A 22,575-nucleotide genomic window follows, 5' to 3' on the forward strand; every position below is an offset into this window, starting at 1 on the left:
TGATTGTAGCATAGTCCATCCTGTTTTTGCCCCAATGGTTATACAGTTGTGACAAAATCATGGCATTCGGTCTCTGCAAAGCCTCACTAGGTAAAATGTTTTTAATGTCTAAAATTTATGACATCAATTTGAATTATTATTATTTTTTATTTGTTACCTATGTTTTAAAATTAAGTTTGGAATCCATTATTACACCCAAATACTCTCAACACTCTTTCCCCTGCCTATATAAGCTCTGGATCTGGATATTTAAAGACTATAAAAATGAATGCATAGTTTTATCAATACAGAGATGCAAACATAAGTTACATAACTAGTTATGGATATTCACCAATAAAAATGACAGTTCTGTGCGATTTTGCTATTTTTTGCATGTAAATATACTACAGTGTCATCTGCATATCTGACATATATTACAAAATCATTAGGATACAAACTAAAAAGAACAAGACCCAATATAGAACCTTGAGGTACACCATAGAGATGCACCAATAAGGGTTGTGTTGGCCTGTACCAGTTCCAGTATTTTTTAGGTCTGACCTGCTGATTTCATTTTTTTTATTTTTTAAACAAGACATACTAGTAAATTGTCCTGTACTTTCTTTGACAGACACAACAGTTTAAATCCCTAACGTTTCTCCGATTTATCATGAACAAGAAAAAAGGGCAACAAAGTACATGTGGTTGCTACAGTGGCGGATCTAGAAAATTCTAAATGCAGGGCGGCAATGCTGGACCTCTTCATTAAAGTTAATTGATCTGACAATCAGAATGGTCAAATACAGTTTTCACTGTGTTTCTGTGTTGTAGGGTTTGCTTTTATTATAACATAAAATTATATTATAAATTGACATATATAAATATACAAATCTCTAACGTCTTGACTATCTAACGACACTAACATCATCTTCCTCATCTTCACTCATTTCTTCACCTGTACTTTCAGTGGCCACCTTCACCTGTGACCCTCTTGGTCTCTATCACTCTTCCGTCCTCAAATATCACAGTCTCTTCTTCTTTTTCATCCCTCACCTTTCTGCCAAAGAAGCTGGAAATGTCTCCACTTTTAAATTTCCTTTTCATTGTGATCTGCAAGCATCAAGATTTAGAAAAACTAGACCCCTTATTACCACAAGAAGTCTATAACAATATGAAACAGGAAATGACATTGACACAGGTCACACAAGCAGTGTGCATTATTTAGAAAACGGATTCTCATTGCAGCCAATTTATTATTTTCCCTATCTGACCAAACGAATGTAACTTGATTTAATTGTGCCCCATTGCTATGATATTGATCATATACAGTCGTCAGTGAGACTGCAGTCCCTAAAAAAGCAAACACAAACATTTTCTTCATAGCTAAACTTTTCCTTAACAGTTATTGTGCTTATTGTATGTTAAACTAACAAGGGAAATATGCCAACGCTCTTAGAAATTACATGCCAGTGAGTCACTGTTGCCAAATAATTAATAATCATATCACACTGTGAACGTCGGCCACTTCAGCAGCCGTTACATTCATTGCAAACTTAAGTTGATTTTATAATTATATGTTAAAACATCACCTGGACAAACCTTGCTCCACTCTGCTGGGCTGCAGACCTCGTTAATGTGCCTGAGAGACACGCGTGTGTGGCCATAGAGTGTTTGATGTAGGGGTGTAACTACGTTTTTCAGGGGCCTGAAATTATATCTACAAACATATATTATATATTTTTGGTAAATAATTGGTAAATTAATGTTTAATTTGAAGGCTGTAAGAGGCTTTTAGACAAACAAGTGATTAGTAATTACAAGTATTTTAGGGAGATAAAAGTAGGGGGACAGCTGGGGGGGCAAGGCTCTAAAACAGTGTTTTTTGTGTCTGTGTTTCTAATGAATTGGAGAAAAAAAAAAACTTTTTTAGTATTTAACCTATAGATCATCAGTCCGAGTTGATCATGGGTAAATTGACAAATTTCAATCTGCCTGATTCTCTAGTTCACCAACATCACTGTTGACCTTTTCAGAAAATGTGTCATGAATTTAAACACACTGTTTTTTGTACTCTGAATGTATCCGTTTTACTACTAGCCAAAAAATGACCAAATATGTAACCTAAAAAAAGAAACCCAAAGCTGAGTGGGAGCATACAATGATAATACTTCAGAAAATACAGTAGAGCTTATACAGTAATTAGAGACAAAGATGATCAATGGCATCATTTGTATCTCCATTACCATTAGTAGGACAAAGCTGAAACTCATCTATCTGCTAAAGATGTTACTTGCTGACCTTGCCTCTGCCCCCAAGTTATGCTTCCTGAATATCAGCAGAAGAAGGGGCAGGCAAAAATTATGATCCCCTTTTTACAAGGACGTTTTTAGATGGAAGTATTTTTATCTTCGAGCTGTACAAGTGGAACTGGATGGACTGGGTGGGGTAGGGATTTGTAAGGCCTGCCTATGACATTAGGCATGAGTGAAGACACGATGGCCCCAGGGGGCTCGATTGCAGATGACAAGGTTACACGACTTAAAGTCAACCTTTGCTACCTCCACTTAATCACTATCTCTCTTGTTCTCTTCCCTGCAGAGCAGTTCCTCCTCTCTTCATCCCTTTTTCACCTGCCCCACTGAGAAGAAGGCTTCCAGTTGTATCACGCTGTCCTTTCTTAGGCTATGAATGCCTTTTTAACACCTGCCCTCTCCATCTAATTCGCTGTCCTCACATATCCACACATGCTTTCACACCTTCATCCTGCTCTGTCTCCCTACAGTAAATGGAATTGGCTGTAGAATATGAGAGTTACCTGTGATAACAGACAGTAAGTAGGAGGTAATTATCATAAGGATAGACTTCTGATCGGGTGCAGACACAAGGCGGTATGGTTGAAACAGGGAATGAGGATAGAGGGATTTATTTTTAAATCCAGTGAGGACAAAAAGAAGAGAGTAGCTAGACAGTGCAGGTCTATGAGGCACTTATCTCTTGTTATAACCCTCTCCAATTATGAATAGGACAGTGTTCACTGAAAATAATGCTCCTGCTTCTCTACCTTATAGTCTCTGGTGCTGAGGTTCATACTATACAATTCAATATAAATTATGCTGGCTCTCAAAGTTTTATTTAGCAGTATGAAATAGCTTTAAGGCAGCATTTTTCTTACAAATGAAGCTTCTTTTGGTAAAAACTTGTTTCAGTGCAGACAAGCATATGATCTTACACCTGCATCAAACATTGGAATCAGCAAACTCGGGTTGCTGCAGCCTTTTAGCCTTAAAAAACTATGTCATAAATTTAATTTAAACTTAAAGTCATTGTTTACATTTAAGCCAAAAATTATGCATACTCCTGGCATATTTAGATTTAAAGTCTTTCTGACTTAAAATAACAAACGCTTTGGAGTGGCCCAGCCAGACTCCTGACTTGAACCAAATGTAGGGAACGAAAGATTAGGGTGATGGTAAGAAGGCCTTCCAACCTCAAATACTGTATTTAGTGTTTGATTGTATAATACTGGGTAAAATAAGTCAGCCTGTATAGCTAATAGTGGTTAACATTGCAACAATTAGCAAATCCCTCATATTTTCAGGCCTACACTGCATGTATCCATAATATCAGTTTTTAGCTTTGGACGGGATGTCATGCTCAGAAACATGTTTTAACTTTCATGGCAAAAAAGACTTTGTTACTCTTGTGTTCGTTGATGTAGAAGATAAACATTTAAGGTCCATATTGAACAATGTGAAATCTGTAATTCTGACATTTAGTTGGTTAAAGACTATGTTTAATGGGATATGAAATGTACTGACTGATAATTAATTCACCTAAATTTAGAAGTTGGCTACAATGAATGAATTAAAGTTATCACACCTTAAGGCTGGGCTAACTGTGCAACATTTTAGGCCCAGATTTTCAGGTTATGGACTATTTTTTAAATATCATGAAAAAGACTCATCATATGTATAGAGAGCATTGGGAAAAATTAGAATTGGCTATGTCTTACTTGAGAATGGGACTTAACATTAGGAGCATATCATTGGTTGATTAGTAAAATGGCCAAAACACACACACATACAGTACAGACCAAAGGTTTGGATACACCTTCTCATTCAAAGAGTTTTCTTTATTTTCATGACTATGAATATAGTAGCTTCACACTGAAGGCATCAAAACTATAAATTAACACATGTGGAATTATATACTGAACAAAAAAGTGTGAAACAACTGAAAATATGTCTTATAGTCTAGGTTCTTCAAAGTAGCCACATTTTGCTTTGATTACAGCTCCGCACACTCTTGGCATTCTGTTGATGAGCTTCAAGAGGTAGTCACCTGAAATAGTTTTCACTTCACAGGTGTGGCCTGTCAGGTTTAATAAGTGGGATTTCAAGCCTTATAAATGGGGTTGGGACCATCAGTTGTGTTGTGCAGGAGGTGGATACAGTACACAGCTGATAGTCCTACTGAATAAAACAAATTCCTTGTATGTCCAAAAACGTACTTGGCAATAAAGCTTTTCTGATTCTGATTCTGATTCTGATTCTGAATAGACTGTTAGAATTTGTATTATGGCAAGAAAAAAGCAGCTAAGTAAAGAAAAACGAGTGACCATCATTACATTAAGAAATGAAGGTCAGTCAGTCTGAACAATTGGGAAAACTTTGAAAGTTTCCTCAGGTTTAGTCGCAAAAACCATCAAGCGCTACAAAGAAACTGGCTCACATGAGGACTGCCCCAGGAAAGGAAGACCAAGAGTCACCTCTGCTGCGGACGATAAGTTCATCCGAGTCACCAGCTTCAGAAATCGCAGGTTAACAGCAGCTCAGATTAGAGAACAGGTCAATGCCACACAGAGTTCTAGCAGCAGACACATCTCTAGAACAACTGTTAAGAGGAGACTGTGTGAATCAGGCCTTCATGGTAAAATAGCTGCTAGGAAACCACTGCTGAGGACAGGCAACAAGCAGAAGAGACTTTTTTGGGCTAAAGAACACAAGAAATGGACATTAGACCAGTGGAAATCTGTGCTTTGGTCTGATGAGTCCAAGTTTGAGCTCTTTGGTTCCAACCACCGTGTCTTTGTGCGGCGCAGAAGAGGTGAACGGATGGACTCTACATGCCTGGTTCCCACCGTGAAGCATGGAGGAGGAGGTGTGATGGTGTGGGGGTGCTTTGCTGGTGACACTGTTGGGGATTTATTCAAAATTGAAGGCATACTGAACCAGCATGGCTACCACAGCATCTTGCAGCGGCATGCTATTCCATCCGGTTTGCGTTTAGTTGGACCATCATTTATTTTTCAACAGGACAATGACCCCAAACACACCTCCAGGCTGTGTAAGGGCTATTTGACCAAGAAGGAGAGTGATGGGTTGCTGCACCAGATGACCTGGTCTCCACAGTCACCGGACCTGAACCCAATCGAGATGGTTTGGGGTGAGCTGGACCACAGAGTGAAGGCAAAAGAGCCAACAAGTGCTAATCATCTCTGGGAACTCCTTCAAGACTGTTGGAAAACCGTTTCAGGTGACTACCTCTTGAAGCTCATCAACAAATGCCAAGAGAGTGCGTAGCAGTAATCAAAGCAAAAGGTGGCTACTTTGAAGAACCTAGAATATAAGACATATTTTCAGCTGTTTCACACTTTTGTGTTCAGTATATAATTCCACATGTGTTAATTCATAGTTTTGATGCCTTAAGTGTGAAGCTACAATATTCATAGTCATGAAAATAAAGAAAACTCTTTGAATGAGAAGGTGTGTCCAAACTTTTGGTCTGTACTGTATATATATATTATGGGCAGTTCAAATACTGATACTTGCAAAAGTATCAATAGTTCTTTTACTTTTTACCATTTTGTCAGGTGAAAACCACCAACTTTTTTAGGGTTCTTGTGTGACCTGCTAAACAAAAGTAGAACACCATTTTCAAAATAAATGCAGGATTTTGTTTTTCATTTATTTTACAAATACAAATCTTAAGGCCCTTAGAGGTTTGTTAAAGAACATTATTCAACAAACAGCTTTATAAAGACCCAAGAATCCAGCAGACAGGTCAAGAAGAGAGTTGGAGAGAAGTTTGAAGCTGGATATAAAACAATATCCCAGGCTTCGAACATATCACAGAGCTCTGTTCAATCCATCATTTGAAATAGAAATAATATGGAACAACCACAAACTCACCAAGAAACAGCTGTTCATCTGATGTGAAAAACTAGACAAACAAAAAGAGAGCCTCAATCAGAAAAGCAGCCCAGAGGCCCATGAAAACTCTGGAGGAGCATCAGAAACCCAGAATTCAGGTGGAGAGAATCTGTTGAATGGATAATTTATAGTTGTGCGCTCTGCAAATGTAACCTTTATGTAAGAGCGGCATAAAGAAAGCCAATGATGTAAAAAAAGCACTATGAATTCCTGATTCGGAGTTTGCCACAAGCCCTGTAGTGGAAACAGCAAATATGTGTAGAAGATGCACTGGTCTCATGACAGCATAATCTGACTTGTTGGTCCTCATGCAAAACGCTATATGTGGTGTAAAACTAACTCTCCGCATCACCCTAAACACACCATCACCACTGTAAAATATGGTAGAGGCTGAATCATGCTGTGAGAATGAAGCTGGGCAGAGCTGATAGGAAGATGGAGGGAACTAAATAGGGAACAATTCTGGAAGAAGGAGTGGAGGTTTACTTTCTGGCAAGACCAGACCCTAAACTTACCATCACAGGGTACGTGGTTTCCATCAAGCCATATTCATCTCCCAAAGTCCAGACCTTAAACGAACTGAGAAGATTTTCATGTGTGCTTTCATGCAATCTGGCTAAACTGGAGGGCTTTTTTTAAAGAGGAATGCAGAACATTTCTAGATGTACAAAGCTGGTGGAAACATACCACAAGAGACTTGCAGATGTTACTACCACAAACAGTGGTTTTACAAAGTGTTGACACAGTGGGGTTAAATACAAATGCCTGCCAGATTGTTCAGATTTTTGTTTGTAAAAGAAGAATTAAACCATGTAGCATTTTTGCTTCAGTTTAAATTTCAAGGTATATTAATAATTTTGCAAGGCATTGAATCCTTTGGGATTTCTAACCACCAAACTTTAACCCAGCCAAACATCTTATGGAAAAAAAGTCTTAGACAAGACTCAAGCATCATAAAGAGAACAAAACACAGAAAAGCTTTGTTGGTTCTCTTCAACAGATTGCTTAAGTCCTAAACAGTTTATTGTAAAAATGCTTCATTGTTTGCTGATTTCCAATTAAGTCCCAGCTTCAGTGTACTTAGAGAAATGTGCTTGTATGCAGTGAGTTTAAATTGGACACCCCAGTGGCACAATGATATTTGTCACATTACTGTAAAATTACAAGCAAATAATTATCATTTTAATGCATACATTAATTAAAACATCAAGTGTAGGTAAACATAAACATAAAAATCATGTTTCCCCATGTTTAATCTTTAGTTGACACATTTTCTCACTTCACCGTTTTCTAATGGCTTTCTCCTTGCTTTCATCAGCTGTCTACCTTCTAAATTTATGTTCTCCTTTCTTCTTTCATCCTTTCAACTACTTTTCCATCCTCCCCACATTTGATTAAAGGACCCATTTTCCATTAAAGACTGTCCAGAGCCATCTGTGGGCCTTAAAAGCTCTCCTACAGGTTTGTGATATAACCAATTGTACATAATCTATTACTAAATTCAGCCATATTTTTTTTTTATTCTTTGAATTTTAGACAATTAAAGTGCCAAAACCCAGATTTCTCTTGTCATTTCCTTCACATTAAATGAAAAGTTCCAATAGGAATATGCTACAAATGTTGAAAATTGGTCAGCTTCATTTAACATATCATTGAAAGTTCTCCAGTAAAATATATCCATGCAGTTATAAAAAGTGATTATGCATTCAGGATATTTGATTGGAGATGGCCAAATGGACCCCAAAATGTCACTGCTTAGAAACTCTAAATAGCTTTAAAAAATCTTTAAAGAAATGATTGTATGAACATTTAAAAGTAGGGTCTGATGTCTTTAAATTTTATATTGTAAAAGTTATACATTTTTGTGTAACTATCACACATTCTGGGTTGAAATTGGCTATTCAGTTTGAAAATAACAAAAAAAATGCCTGAAGCAAACATTTGAGCATCAAACACAATTAGCACTTAGCTGTATTATTTTTGGGAGCCAGCACTATGGCTTGTGAACAGATTTGTAACAAACTCAAGCCCATTTTCACACATCAACACCAAAGATGTTCTGGGAAAGGTGCTGACAATCTGGTTCTATTCAACTGAGCAGCATCTATCGACGCTGCTTGAGAGGAAGGACAGAATGCAAAAAAAACATGTTAACAACTCCTCAAGAAGACTCTTTGGGTTTGTGTTGATAATGAAACAATGTGTCTGAATGCAAAGTGTAAAATAAAATAGCTCTCTCCTGCACCCACTCACTCATTTGCAATAAATGTTTTTAAAGATTTGTTGCTAAGTTCATACATTGCATCATCTGCTGATGTGCAAGATATTTTATGTAAGTTAAAGTACAGAACGAATGTGTTTCTGATTGCATCTCTTTCCTGTCAAAGCTTTCTAAAACCTTCACTGTGTGTGAAAACAGTCTTGCTGAAAGGTTTGGTTCTGCTGAATTATATAGTTTTTAGAGAACTGTATGGAATATACTGAGATCTACAAGTTTTGGTTGGAGGTATTTGCACTATTTCAAACTGTGATTAACTCACAAATTAACACCTATTTTTTATACACTGCTCAACAAAATAACAGGAACACTCAAATAACACATCCTAGATCTGAATGAATGAAATATTCTCATTGAATACTTTGTTCTGTACAAAGCTGAATGTGCTGACAACAAAATCACACAAAAATCATCAATGGAAAACAAATTTATTAACCAATGGAGGCCTGGATTTAGAGTCACACACATAATTAAAGTGGAAAAACACACTACAGGCTGATCCAACTTTGATGTAATGTCCTTAAAACAAGTCAAAATGAGGCTCAGTATTGTGTGTGGCCTCCACGTGCCTGTATGACCTCCCTACAACACCTGGTCATGCTCCTGATGAGACGGTGGATGATCTCCTGAGGGATCTCCTCCCCGACCTGGACTAAAGCATCCGCCAACTCCTGGACAGTCTGTGGTGCAACGTGACGTTGGTGGATGGAGCGAGACATGATGTCCCAGATGTGCTCAATTGGTTTCAGGTCTGAGGAACGGGCGGGCCAGTCCATAGTTTCAATGTCTTCATTTTGCAGGAACTGCTGACACACTCCAGCCACATGAGGTCTAGCATTGTCCTGCATTAGGAGGAACCCAGGGCCAACCGCACCAGCATATGGTCTCACAAGCGGTCTGAGGATCTCATCTCGGTACCTAATGGCAGTCAGGCTACCTCTGGTGAGCACATGGAGGGCCATGCGGCCCTCCAAAGTAATGCCACCCCACACCATTACTGACCCACTGCCAAACCGGTCGTGCTGCAGGATGTTGCTGGCAGCAGATTGCTCTCCACGGTGTCTCCAGACTCTGTCACGTCTGTCACATGTGCTCAGTGTGAACCTGCTTTCATCTGTGAAGAGCACAGGGCGCCAGTGGAGAATTTGCCAATCCTGGTGTTTCCTGGCAAATGCCAAGCGTCCTGCACGGTGTTGGGCTGTGAGCACAACCCCCATTTGTGGACGTCGGGCCCTCATACCATCCTCATGGAGTCAGTTTCTAACCGTTTGTGCAAACACATGCACATTTGTGGCCTGCTGGAGGTCATTTTGCAGGGCTCTGGCAGTACTCCTCCTGTTCCTCCGTGCACAAAGGTGGAGGTAGCGGTCCTGCTGCTGGGTTGTTGCCCTCCTACGGCCTTTCGCCACGTCTCCTGATGTACTGGCCTGTCTCCTGGTAGTGCCTCCAGGCTCTGGACACTACGCTGACAGACACAGCAAACCTTCTTGCCACTGCTTGCATTGATGTGCCATCCTGGATGAGCTGCACTACCTGAGCCACTTGTGTGGGTTGTAGAGTCCGTCTCATGCTACCACGAGTGTGAAAGCACCACCAACATTCAAAAGTGACCAAAACATCAGCCAGAAAGCATAGGTACTGAGAAGTGGTCTGTGGTCCCCACCTGCAGAACCACTCCTTTATTGAGTGTGTCTTGCTAATTGCCTAAGATTTCCCCCTGTTGTCTATTTGCACAACAGCTGTGAAATTGATTGTCAATTAGTGTTGCTTCCTAAGTGGACAGTTTGATTTCACAGAGGTTTGATTTACTTGGAGTTATATTGTGTTGTTAAAGAGTTCCCTTTATTTTTTTTTAGCAGTGTATTTTAGCAGAGTGAAGATGAAGCACCGTGGTGCATGAAATTCTCAGATGAGCAGTGTTGCTTGAACTTCACTTTCCATTTCTTGGGAACTTTATAACATTTTTTGTTGTTTAAAAAGGGCAAACATGGGAACATCTAAACGTTTATAAAGAATATCAAATAAGGACTTTAACAAATCTTTTCTCAAAGACAGCCTTTAGAGACAGTTTCCTAAAAACACATATGGATGAAGATATAGCATATATAACAGAAGAGTGCAACTGCAAATTGTTTTCAACAGAAAACTGAATGTTTTTCCAAAGCTCAGCTCAAAGAATCTGTTGACAGGATAACTACCAGTTGTGCAATCAACAAGTCAAGTCTTAATCAGGCTACCGCAAAGGTTTTCAATGGAAATGGCTCTTCTCAAGTGATGTTCTAGTGCAAAGTGACAGAATATTGTACTCTGATGCTTCTTTCTCTAAATCTTACCTCAGCCTTTGATCAAGCTGATTGCAAGATCTTGCTTAATAGGCTGAGGGAATTGGGCCAGTGTTTCAGGATCTGCCTTGTGATGAGTTTGTTTTATTTTGTGTGGCTGTTACAATTTATAGGTCCACTTTTTTATGGTGTACCACAGGTTTCTATGTTGCAGACCTTGATGAATTTGTTTTTTTAAAGGACCCCCAATCCCTAGCCCAGTGTCACATTTTAGCATCTTTTGAAGAAGTCTAATAACACTGTTATGCAGATGATGTTTAGTTATTTCAGTTATGCATCAAGAGATCATTAAACTGTGTTTCAGAAGTGCTTGGACTGTCTGTAATGAAGAGGTCTTTGTTACTGGTTCCATTTTATTGTTGTAATTTGAACAGAACTTTATGAGCACATTTGTACTATATTAAAAACACTTTAACTAGTTTTTTATTTAGCACTGCATTTTACGCGTAGGCTTTCAGAAACAGAATCAGAATCAGCTTTATTGCCAAATTCGTACAAACAAACAAGGAATTTGACTCCGGTACACTTTGCTCTTTTGTTCTGTTTTTGCATTACAGAATATACAAATTTACAATGTACAATATACACATATATAATAAAAAGGTGCATTTGCAACATCTGTATGCTGTTGTTTTGTACTTTTTTCTCTGTTGAACATTCAATAAAGTACAAAACAACAGCATACAGATGTTGCAAATGCAACGATTTATTATATATGTGTATATTGTACATTGTAAATGTACAATATACACATATATAATAAAAAGGTGCACATCAATAACCATTTGCACACAAGAAGCTTTTATTATGTATTGAGTATTTACTGTGTATTTGTTTTTTTAAGATATTTTTTCGGCACTAGTGGCCTTTATTTTTCCATTTTTTGACAGTAGGTAGACAGGAAAGAGTGGTAGAAAGAGGGGGAGACATTCGGTAAATGTCACCGGGTCCGGGACTCGAACCCGGGACAGCTGCCATTCGAGGACTGTAGCCTCTGTATATGGTCGCACGCTTTCACCCCTACACCACCAGCACCGCCTTGTATTTTAATAATTAGCATGCAGCCTTTTGTTCCAGGCCCAGCACAAGACTAGGGGGACTTTCTATACATGGTTTTTTTTTGTGTTTTCATAAATGATAATAAATGTCAAGTTCTACAATATTTCATTAATAATAGTAAATGATCCATTTTCTATATATTTGCTTTTTTAATGCTTAAGTGTATATGGATAAATGATGGAATATGGTAAACTCACTTGTCGGTAAATAATGGTTTAGTCATTTAACAGTCGAGACTATTTAAGGCTGCCATTTGTCATTAGAGAGGGAAGATCTTTGCTGTTGTTGGAAATCCTAACATGCCATCAGTTGTTCATCAAGTGGTGCTAAATGTGGACAAATAAAGACCTGCTGTTTCCACTGTACTCTGACTCAGCCTCTGTAAATCCAGCTGCGAAAGGTCGCCTTACTACATGTGTAAAAAGTTAGATGGCTGAAAATGTTCTCCAGCTCAATGATGGAAAAAACAGAATTTGTACTCTGGAAAATACTGTACCATTAGTAATAGAAACTGTCCTTTATACCAAGTCTTCTATCAGGCACCTTGGGGTGAACTATGACTTGGTTTTTCGTTAGATGTTCCTGTTCAGGACTGGAAATGCTTACTCATGCATTTATTTCTTTGAGACTGGATTATTATGGCTCGCCATTCACATGCAAGAACAAAACATCCTAGGAATATATGCAGCTTGTAACAAATGTTGCTGCCAAGCTGCTGACCAAGTCATCAAATTTTTCTCACATCACACAATTACTAGACTGGCTACACTGGCTCCACATTCACTTCAGAGGATGAAATCTTGCTTCCTACATATAGGACTTTGAGTGGACAAGCACCAGCATGGATATTAAACCATGCAGGGGACAGACCCCTGTGCAGAAAGGTGCTTGAAACCAAAATGTAAATTTTTGAACTACAAACAAAATTATGTGGCACATTTTTTCTACATGGGAAAAAATTAGGTAGTATGAATAATTTTGAGAGGTACTGTAAAATCAATCATAAAAATGAATTTAAAACTTCATAAAACAACACATATCTTTAACTTTATGGATGGTCTATATAATTGTTGCTGTTTCTGAGCAAAAAACATCTACTTACTTGTTTTTTCAGATGATCAATGACACTGATCAGAAGGCTCTCCTCCCTTCCCAGCTCTGGTGTGGTCAGTATAAAGTCTACATCATGGCCAATCTCCTTCCCCCTAAAAATCAAACACAAAGTATTGTTACAGTATTATTGTTGGATCTTAAAAAGAAAACGTATTATACTGTAACTAGCAATAGGCATTACAGTAGCTATTATTTGGCCTTGTTGGCTTCTTGTACTAACAAAACTAGCAAAACATTTTTGCTTGGATTGATGAAATGAACCTTGAAGCTAGCTGAGAATGTTTGTGGTGAAGGCAGGTTTCAGCTCTGTAAGGTTATTATGACAGGATTACTGTATCTGCCAGTTACACATGTCAGATAAAACTCAGCAGAACCCCCACATGAACAGTATGTACACAAAAGATATATTGAAGCTTCTATCTGCCAGCTGAATGAGTAACAACAGCCAGGTTACAAATTCCTATTTTTACTCTCATAGCAGGTTTCCATTTCTTTAAGTATTTCTAATAATATTACTTTAAAGTTGTGTCTTCTAAATGTAGTAAATTTTCATTAATTCATGGTTTTAGGGTTACGATGTGTTGCATTAAATAAAGCCCTCCTTAAAGACATCAGATGTAAAATAAGGTCTTTGTGAGTCTGTTAAAATAATCCCAGTCAGTCAAATAGCCTGACAAAGTACCATAGTGTTATTAAAGTTGTGTGTGGTATGGGCGACTGGGCAGACAATTTTATAAAGGCAGTCAGATGAAGAAAAAGATACACTGACACAAATAGAGTCACTGAGCAAGCTGAGAATCAAAACCAGACTGGATCTGAATACACAACTAATCTGATCTGTCAAGGAATTCCAACTGTGAAACACTGATAGAAGAAATAAATGAAGAGCAACTTGCTAAAGCATTCATGCATCTTGAACTTTTGCACATTTTGTCACAATTTCAAAACTTACACTTTGATGTAATTTCTCATTATATCACACAAAATGTGATATAATGCACACAAATTAATGCAAAATGTTAAATGGAAGGAATATAATCCATTCTGTAAATAATTTAAAGTATGAAGTAAATAGTGGGGCGAGCAATTGTTCTCAGCCTCCTTTGCTCTGATAACTCAAAAAAATCCTGTGCAACCAACTGTCTTCGAAAGCCAGGAAAAAATTAAAGCACTATAAAGTTTCAAAAAAAGCTTTGAAATGCTCACAGAATATTGTTCGATCCATCATCTGAAAAGGGAATCAGCATGGTGCAACAGCAAACCTACCAAGACATAAAACTACACCTAAAGAAGCAGCCAACAGGTCCATTGGGGGGCTGAGGAAACTACAGAGATCCACAGCTTATGTGGGATAATCTACTGACTGTGAGGGAGTGGGTTTGGGTCGGACCAGCTTGCAGGGAGATACTCGGGTGCCAGAAGGTAAGGTTTTGATTCATAATATATTTGAAAGGCTTGAACAGCGCAGGATACTCTGCCAGGAGTTCAGGAAGCAGTAAACAAGATATACGGAACTTACATCAGCTGAACAGGAACTAGGCTGACGGGGATTCTAGGAATAACGCAGAAGCATGAAAGGTGAATAGCAGGTATCTAGCAGAACGAGGTGACAGGGAACAAATGAAACCGGTAAGCTTATATACAGGGAAGGTGAATAGTGAAACAATGGGAACGAGAGGAGTAGTTAATCAGATGAATGCTTACAGGTGTGCTGGCCAGGTGAAGGGAACTGAGGTAATGGAGGTTGTTATGGTGACTAGAGCTAGGAAACGCAGAGACAGGAGGGGAAACTAATTCTAAACTAAACTGGGAGGAACAGGGACAGAAACCTGAACATACGTTGACATAAAAAGTAACTCTAGGAAGAACTCAATCTCAGGACGTGGAAGGGACTACGTAAATAAGCAGACTTACTAAATAACAGAATATAACTGACTGACAGGAACTAAAACATGAGGGATAAACGAAGAGAACTATTACTATAAAACTAATCAAGAGGGAACTATACTGTAAGGCAAGGCTGGGGAAGGAACAACTAATAATAAGGGGAACAAGCAACTGGGTAAATAATAACAAAAGGGGTCTTAGGCCAAAGAGGAAAGGGAACTATGGGCAAGGGGAGAAAGGACTACTAAAACTAGGGGGCAGAAGAGACAACAAAAACTGACATCAGGATGACAAAAGGAATAAACAAACATAACTACTAAACCCAAAGAAATAGAAACACCTAACTGAAAAAGTAAACAAACATGAAACCAAAACAAAGTCCAATATGGCAGATGCTAACACTGACAGGACACCTATTTAATATACTGTAATAGAACAATATATCTCTGCGCTACTCAAAACTGATCATAATGGAAGAGTGACCTGGAGAAAGTCATTGTTTAAAGAAGGACATACGAAGAACTCTATGCTGTTTGCTACAAACATCTAAAGGACACAGTGAAACATGCAGAAGGAGATGCCCCTGTCAGATGTCAGGTTCCACACTTTGTGTGGTGAAAAATTCAAAATCAAATTAGACTGAAAACACCTTTACCATCATGACACAGGGTGGTGCCAGCATCATGCTGTGAGGATGCTCTTCATCAGCCAAAACTGGGAAATGCACACAGAGTTGATAGATAACAAGATGGATGGAGCTAAACAGAGGGCAATACTAGAAGAAAAGATTGGATGGAGATTTGCCTTCTAGCAGGACAATGACCCTAAGCATACAGCCAGAGCTACAATAGAATGGCTTAGATCAAAGTATATTTGTGCGTTAGAATAGCCTAGTCAAAGTCTAATTATAAATCCTATTGAGAATGTATGACAAGACTTGAAAATTGATGCCCAGTGTCCAATCTAACTGAATGTGAGCAAATTTGCAAAAAAAAAGAATTGGCAGAAATTTTGCTTCAGGGGTGCTTAATATGTGTAAATGTCACCCATTTCATATTTTTATTTGTAAAAACTTTTTAAACATGAAATCCCAGTAAAATACATTAAAGTTTGTGGTTGCAATATGACAAAATGTGGAAAACCTTCAAGAGGTATGAATATCCTCACAGGGTGTTGTAGTATCTGAAAACTATGCAATAGTTGATATAGTAGCTATTGCAAAAAACACCTCCATGTTTGAAATAACATGGATGTAACATGTATTTTACATGTTTTTTGCAATAACCTTTTGGTAGGAATAGTTCAAATAAAATTGAATTTGAGCAGTTTACAGCATTTGTCTACAAGGACCCACAGTATGTTTCTCTCTGTTTCTGTTTGTAGGTTTGTGTGCTGGCTGCCATTTAAGCAAGAAGATGAAAATAGCACATTTGAGAGAAGTGACAAACAGGAATATCACAGGGATTTTGTCTATGTGTGTGTGTGGGAAAAACTTAATGTGACGGAGATTCATTTTAAACTGACCATTGCCTATGACACACACACACAACACACACACACACACACAGCAAATACACACACATTACACACACGTTATCACAAAAATCCTTTGATAAACAACAGACCAAATCCTTCAAAGGTGTGCTCTGGTGTCGCTGCTAACAGCAAAGCAAAATGTCAGCGAATGTTGTGGGCGATATGCCTCCAAAGAAGTTTCTGCATCCACAAGGCTCTGCGTTTGATCTCTCCTTCGTGCCACTAGCAAATGACTGACAGCAGTCAGAGTGAGCGGTATTAAAGGAATGGAGAAAGTTGTGAATGGCTTGTGGGAAAAGCTTCAAAGGTTCTCGTAGCTAAATCAGGTAACAAGTAAGCACAATAAGGAAAGTTTGTGCCCTTACGGTTACAGTGGCATTAACAGAACATTGGGATGACTTGGCAAAGGCTTGAAGAGCATGTGTCATAATTTTTACAACTTTTCCTTTGCAGTTTTGCTCAAGCTTTTAGCTCATTTGAATTTTGGCCCATGACCGAACAACAGATGTCAACTCAAACACATTACAAGACAAACAGATCTAACCCAAATACAAAAATCTGGCCACAATGTCCAATAAGCTGCAACACATCCAAAATATTCCAGAGTTTTTTGTCTGTTTTTAGCCATGGACAGTGGCAGGCTCCCAGGCAGTGCGGTTACAGACACTACTTTATCATCTATATATGGAAGTGCTTAGCCAGTGTTGAGGTTGTGACTCAAATCGCTGTTTATGTGTCAGAAAAGTGAGTTTTAAAATTACTTATGTAAATGAAAAACAATGAAAATGAAGATTGTGATTCATTTCTGATTAATAATTTAGGACTTTTCTGTGTCTGGCTCTAAAATTTGGTATTTGCACTTTATTTTTAACTATTCTTTCCAACTTTAAGATAACAGAACAGGGAACATTTTCATATTTTTCTTTTAGTGGTCCTTTGTCATAAAAGATACAAACTTTAGACTGGTAGGATTCTACTGTTTTAAAATGCATCAAAGATTTCCTTCTGCAGAGCGAGAGTCATTCCTCTAATTTAATGCTTTTAATTGGCAAAGCTGAGATTCCCTTATGTCTCCAGCATGTACAGTGTGCTAATTTCCGATCATGCAAAATTCAAAAAATGTGCTCCATGAATGAAAATACGCCAGAGTTGTAGACAAATCAGGTTATTATTGCAACCTAATTTCTGTGTGATATTCAGTACTTAGAAATTTCTATTCAGTTGTTAAATGTAGAGATGACACCAGGGCATTACAGGTTTTATAATTTTCATCTCTTTCACTAAAGTCTGTCAGGTCAGTGCAAACACCTTGTTTAATGCACCCACAACAAAAAAGCAGATAAATTCATACAGCAAAGAAGTTATTTTTCTTTTTATTCTGAGCTGAAACAGAGGTTCTGGTTCTTCATTGATGCAATGTGTAGAGTAGTAGTCTTGTTGTTTCTGCACATGGAGCAACACAGAGCTGAAGTGAAAAGCATTATAAACACCTGGTGTGAATTCAGCCCGTCCTCTTTTTTATTGCGTGACGGAAAGTGTTGAATTATTCACAGGTATGCACAAGGCCTATAAAATAGACATAGCTATTTACAAATTTCTATGGACGACAAGGCGACATGTATGAATAATAAATAAGTGGGAAGTGTTGTTGCTGCTAATGGAAAATCCACAGAATGAAGTGATCTGCAGCAGGGAGCTCAGCTGCACTCAAAAGAAGGTGGTCCAGAAAAAGAAACCAGATCCATCTATAAATCAATGCATTGGGTCACTGAGGTAACAGGTCTAGGAGGGAAACCTAGACATCCCTCTCATGAGTAACACCTCAGTTTGTTCTGAAGAATCCAAAGGTGCTTTTAGGCCAGAAGGGAAATATAATTCATCCAGTAAGTTTTGGATCTACCAATGGATCCCCTCCCAATGGGATATGCCCCCAATTTAGATGCCAGATCCTCTTCATCTGACTCCTTTCAACCCCAAATGTCAGAGTTCTGCACCTATGTCTACAGAGGAATGAGAGTGACTCGTATCAGGGATCCTGGTTCTTTGGACATGATCATCTCCCATAATAATAGGTGAGTTCAAATGTAAATGGACCAGAAAATCAAGAGCTATGCTTTTCGACTCAGCTGTTTTTTTTTTCCTTACAGCACCACAACAGGAAACAAGCAAATGCTCCAGTTTGTTTATTCATCTTGCAAGCCACCTACCATTACTCATGCACAATACACTAAGACACCTGAAGTATACGCTTGAGACGGATGCTTATGTCCACCCTGGAGGAATGGTGCTTTCTTTCCCTGGTTGTGAACCCTGACCTCCTGTGTAGATGATCTAACTTACATCCTGGCTGCTTCACAATCAGCTGCATACTGCTTCATTGCACACTGAGGGTTACGGTTTAACACAACAACAAAAAATCAGTGATTAGTGGCAGATCTGGCAGAGTCCAACCATCACTGGGAACGGCTCAAGAAACTATATCATCTGTGGCAATGTGTTAACTCACCTTCTATCTTCTGTTCCGTCTGATTTTATGGATGCAACATGAAAGCAAGGAGAAGCACAAAGTACTTTGGATCATACATTAAGACCAGACATCTTGTTTTGCTCTCCTCTCCTGTGAGCTGATAATAGAGTTGGGCTGAACAATCATGACACCATGAATTAAACTGATAAGGAATCCTTATCTCAGCTGTTGATGGAGGCAAACAAAGCATAAGACTCAGCCCCTGGTTGAGGCTTTAGAGAGCAGACACCACAGGCCCCCCTCATCAGTGTCACTTTGAGTTAATATTCCAGACAATCTGATGTTACACAAGATCCACAGCAGGGACTAGCTGGCAACACGCAGAAATAAATACATCGCTCCATTGACACTGTGCAAGCCTTTTCACACACAGTGCTGGTAGAAGCTGCATTTTCACGCCTAATCTATTTTTAATCCCCCCCACCCCAACAAAACCGCTTTTAAGGCTTGTCACCCGCCTTCCACAGCTGTCCTTTCAATAAGCCTAATGTCAGTGGCATCAACAAATCCCTGCCATGCTGTTTCCCTCTGAAGTGGATGACAACTCAAGCTTGTGAAGCATAGTCCTTATTTTGCAAAACTTTTGGGAGCAGAGTTATTTTCTGTGTATCTCATCCAGAGATAAAAAGATCTGATAGTGCCGAAAATATCTATTCAAGGAGGTATATAGGATACTGCACTTCTCATTTCTGACAAGGGCTATTGGCCACAAAGTGAAAGTGATGCTTAAATTATAGGTAATTAAACTGAGCTTTGACAGGTCTTTCAAAAAGAACATTTACTAATATGTCACACTGAAGAGAATCAGAAGATTATTAGTGGTGCAGCTGGCAGCTTAGACAGCGTTTGAAATGTTCCAGGCGTTGTGATGCTGTCTGGAGAATCAACTTTTATAGCAAGAACATTCTAAATTAGTGACTTACTGGCTTATAGTTTACAAGTTATTACTCTTCAATTACATCTCTTCCTGATTCCAATAAGGTCTCAGGTGACACTTCCCAAGTCTGCATGAATCCAACGTGAGCTAAATGGGTGCTTCATCTGGTCGAGTTTAAATTCATAACTGCTCTCTCACAGGCCCCTTTATATTCTGCAGCGAGCTGCTGGCACATAAATCCTAAGTAGTTCCTCCCCTTTGTTCTTGATGTTAACTATCCATGATGCTCTAATCACGTTCCTCAGCTCATTTTACAACACTCCATCCCTGAGGAGCCATTATTTACATGATCAGATATCTCTCCAGCTGTCATCTGTCCTTCTGTAGATTGGGGATGTTGAAGTTTTCTCCTTTTGTGGTGTTTGACGTGGTCTTAATTTGCTGTAAATTTGCAGTATAACCACAGACTAAGTGTATGCTGCAGACCAGATGTTAAGAAGAATATATGGACCTTCTGAGGGTAGATATAATTTAATTTCATTGCTTCAAAAGAACAAGCAATAACAAGCAGATGTATTCAAACATTAGAACTACTATTTAAAAAGTCATGTTTTAGTTATGGTAGAGTTAATTTGTTGTATTTTGAAGTTTTAAATTTCCATTTAAGAAAAAGGTTCTTGGTTATAAATGAATGTAATGTGAATGTAAAGTGCCGATATAAAGGTTTACTGTTTGGCATTTATTTTCATGTAACTAGTCACAGATTTTGTATCACCACAGTGCATTGTTATTTTCATGTTAAAAGGTTAAAAATCCAACCAAAAAAAAAAGCAGAATTTTATATAAGGAGTTTATTCTTCTTATTCAGGATGTGACAGGGAATTATAATTATTCAATTATTAAAATAGTTTTAAATGTAGATTAACCAAGTTATTTTCTTTCCATTTGAAACCCAGCCTAAAGTTATTTTGCACTATAGGAAATATGAAAACTAGGTCTACGTAAGAATATAGAACACAGACCTTTCTAGGTTTTATGGAGGAAAGAGAAGAAATTGTAACGTTTGTAGCCCAGACAGCATTAAAGGTCATCAGCTAAGTCATTGCAGCTCTCTCACCCCTGTTGAGATGAAAGTGCATGTCCTCACTGCCAGACTGCTCTTTGAATTATTTACCTCACAAACTGCTGGGTTATGGCTGAATTTTTACAGCGCGACAGAGCAGAGTGCTCCTTGCTTACTCAGGCACAAAGCAGTGCACATAAAAAGAGAGAAGCACAAAGAGGTGGGAGATGTGGGAGGTGTTGTCTGTGACCAAAAAGTTGCACTCAGCATGTTGCTTTACAAGAGCACTCACTATGCACTCTGATACTGACAATGTAATGTGTTTCAATGACCCAGACTTTGTGCAAAACAGGACTGACCTGTTCTTTTCTATTAAAGACCAGGAAACAGAATAATGGGACAAGAATCAGCCCCAGTTTTAATGCCAAACTAATTATTTTAACCAATTTAACTAACACACTTACTGTTCTGACAGCAGGTTAGAGAGAATATTCAAATGGGAATCAACAACACCACCTGAGACCTGTATTTTCCTGTGCATAACAAATAGATATTTAACAATAGCGAAGAGGAAAAAAAGACAGAAGTGCTGTTCTATTTCATCTGCAATATCAACTCTGAAAGAAGGAGACAAGCCTTGTACCTCCGAAAGCCACCTGTCAGTGCTAGTATGGCATTCGGTGTGATCACATGGACAGCCTCGTCAATAATGTTCCCCACTGCCTGTGCCTCCGCTTTACTGACAGCCCTGGAGATGTCTCCATAATGCAGAAAACCTGCCGGGAAAAGACCACATGGTTATTAGTCTGGCAGCTAGCCATCAATCACAGCCATTTGCTCTGGGGAAGCACAGAGTCAGGGTGGATTAAAAGAAAGGTAGAAATGTGATATGCTCCACTGGTTGATAGAAGCCGACTAACAGCGTGCACCAGCTACAGACACAAGAGGATTACAGCATCTACAAATTGTTCCTAATTATAATTGATGCATTGATGATTATCTCATTTTATGCATCTCACTTTGCATTTTATCCTGTCTTTGTGCCACTTAAAAAGCACTTAATTCTCTTTTCTTTTCCACAGATGAACAGTGATGCACCTCCAATTAATTACAAAACCCTTAATGATTTTTATGTCTGTGCTGCAGAAAATTAATGGGATGGCTCTTGTTTCTGCTCAGTAAAGATTTCCAGAATACAGCGAGGCGATTAGGGTTCAAAGACATTTTCCACTTGAAAAACCTACATTATTTCTCGGTTCAAAGTGGTGAATACAGCGCTCTAAATGATGGATTTTGACCGTTTTGATGGACGTGTCTGTCAGCATTATAAACTATGGAATGGAGTTTGAAATGAATGGCAACCTGTGAACACTGCAATTTGAGGTTTTCAATCCCCAAGTCATGAAATGTAACAGTGGTTGTATCAAGCAACAAACTTTGGAAAGTTAGTTTTTGAACAGTTGCATGTCTGTTTGATTTTTTCACCTACAGGGTCTTCCAAAAGTAAGTACACAGCTTAAACGTTTTCGCTTTTTGTCCCATTACAAGCACAAACCTTAATGTATTTAATGGGAATATATTGAATCGACTCAAAATAGCACATAACTGTAAAATGTAAGGAAAATGATACAGAGTTTTTACCTTTTTACAAAATAATTAAAAAATAATTAATAAAAAAAGAATATAATATATTCCTTTAATG

At 38.4% G+C, this 22,575-nt stretch overlaps 1 protein-coding gene across 1 annotated transcript in view; it reads right to left on the minus strand.

Moving 5' to 3' along the window:
• The window catches only part of dntt (deoxynucleotidyltransferase, terminal), a 118,898-nt gene that overhangs the window by 52,990 nt on the left and 43,333 nt on the right, over positions 1-22,575 (minus strand). The window contains exons 7-8 of the mRNA XM_047352093.1: positions 21,517-21,649; positions 12,973-13,075 (exon numbers count right to left, since the gene is read on the minus strand). Coding sequence (XP_047208049.1) covers positions 12,973-13,075; positions 21,517-21,649 — 236 coding nt within the window. The remainder of the gene's footprint in view (positions 1-12,972; positions 13,076-21,516; positions 21,650-22,575) is intronic.

The sequence above is a fragment of the Girardinichthys multiradiatus genome, chromosome 22 (assembly GCF_021462225.1).
Source record: "Girardinichthys multiradiatus isolate DD_20200921_A chromosome 22, DD_fGirMul_XY1, whole genome shotgun sequence".
NCBI lineage: Eukaryota > Metazoa > Chordata > Actinopteri > Cyprinodontiformes > Goodeidae > Girardinichthys > Girardinichthys multiradiatus.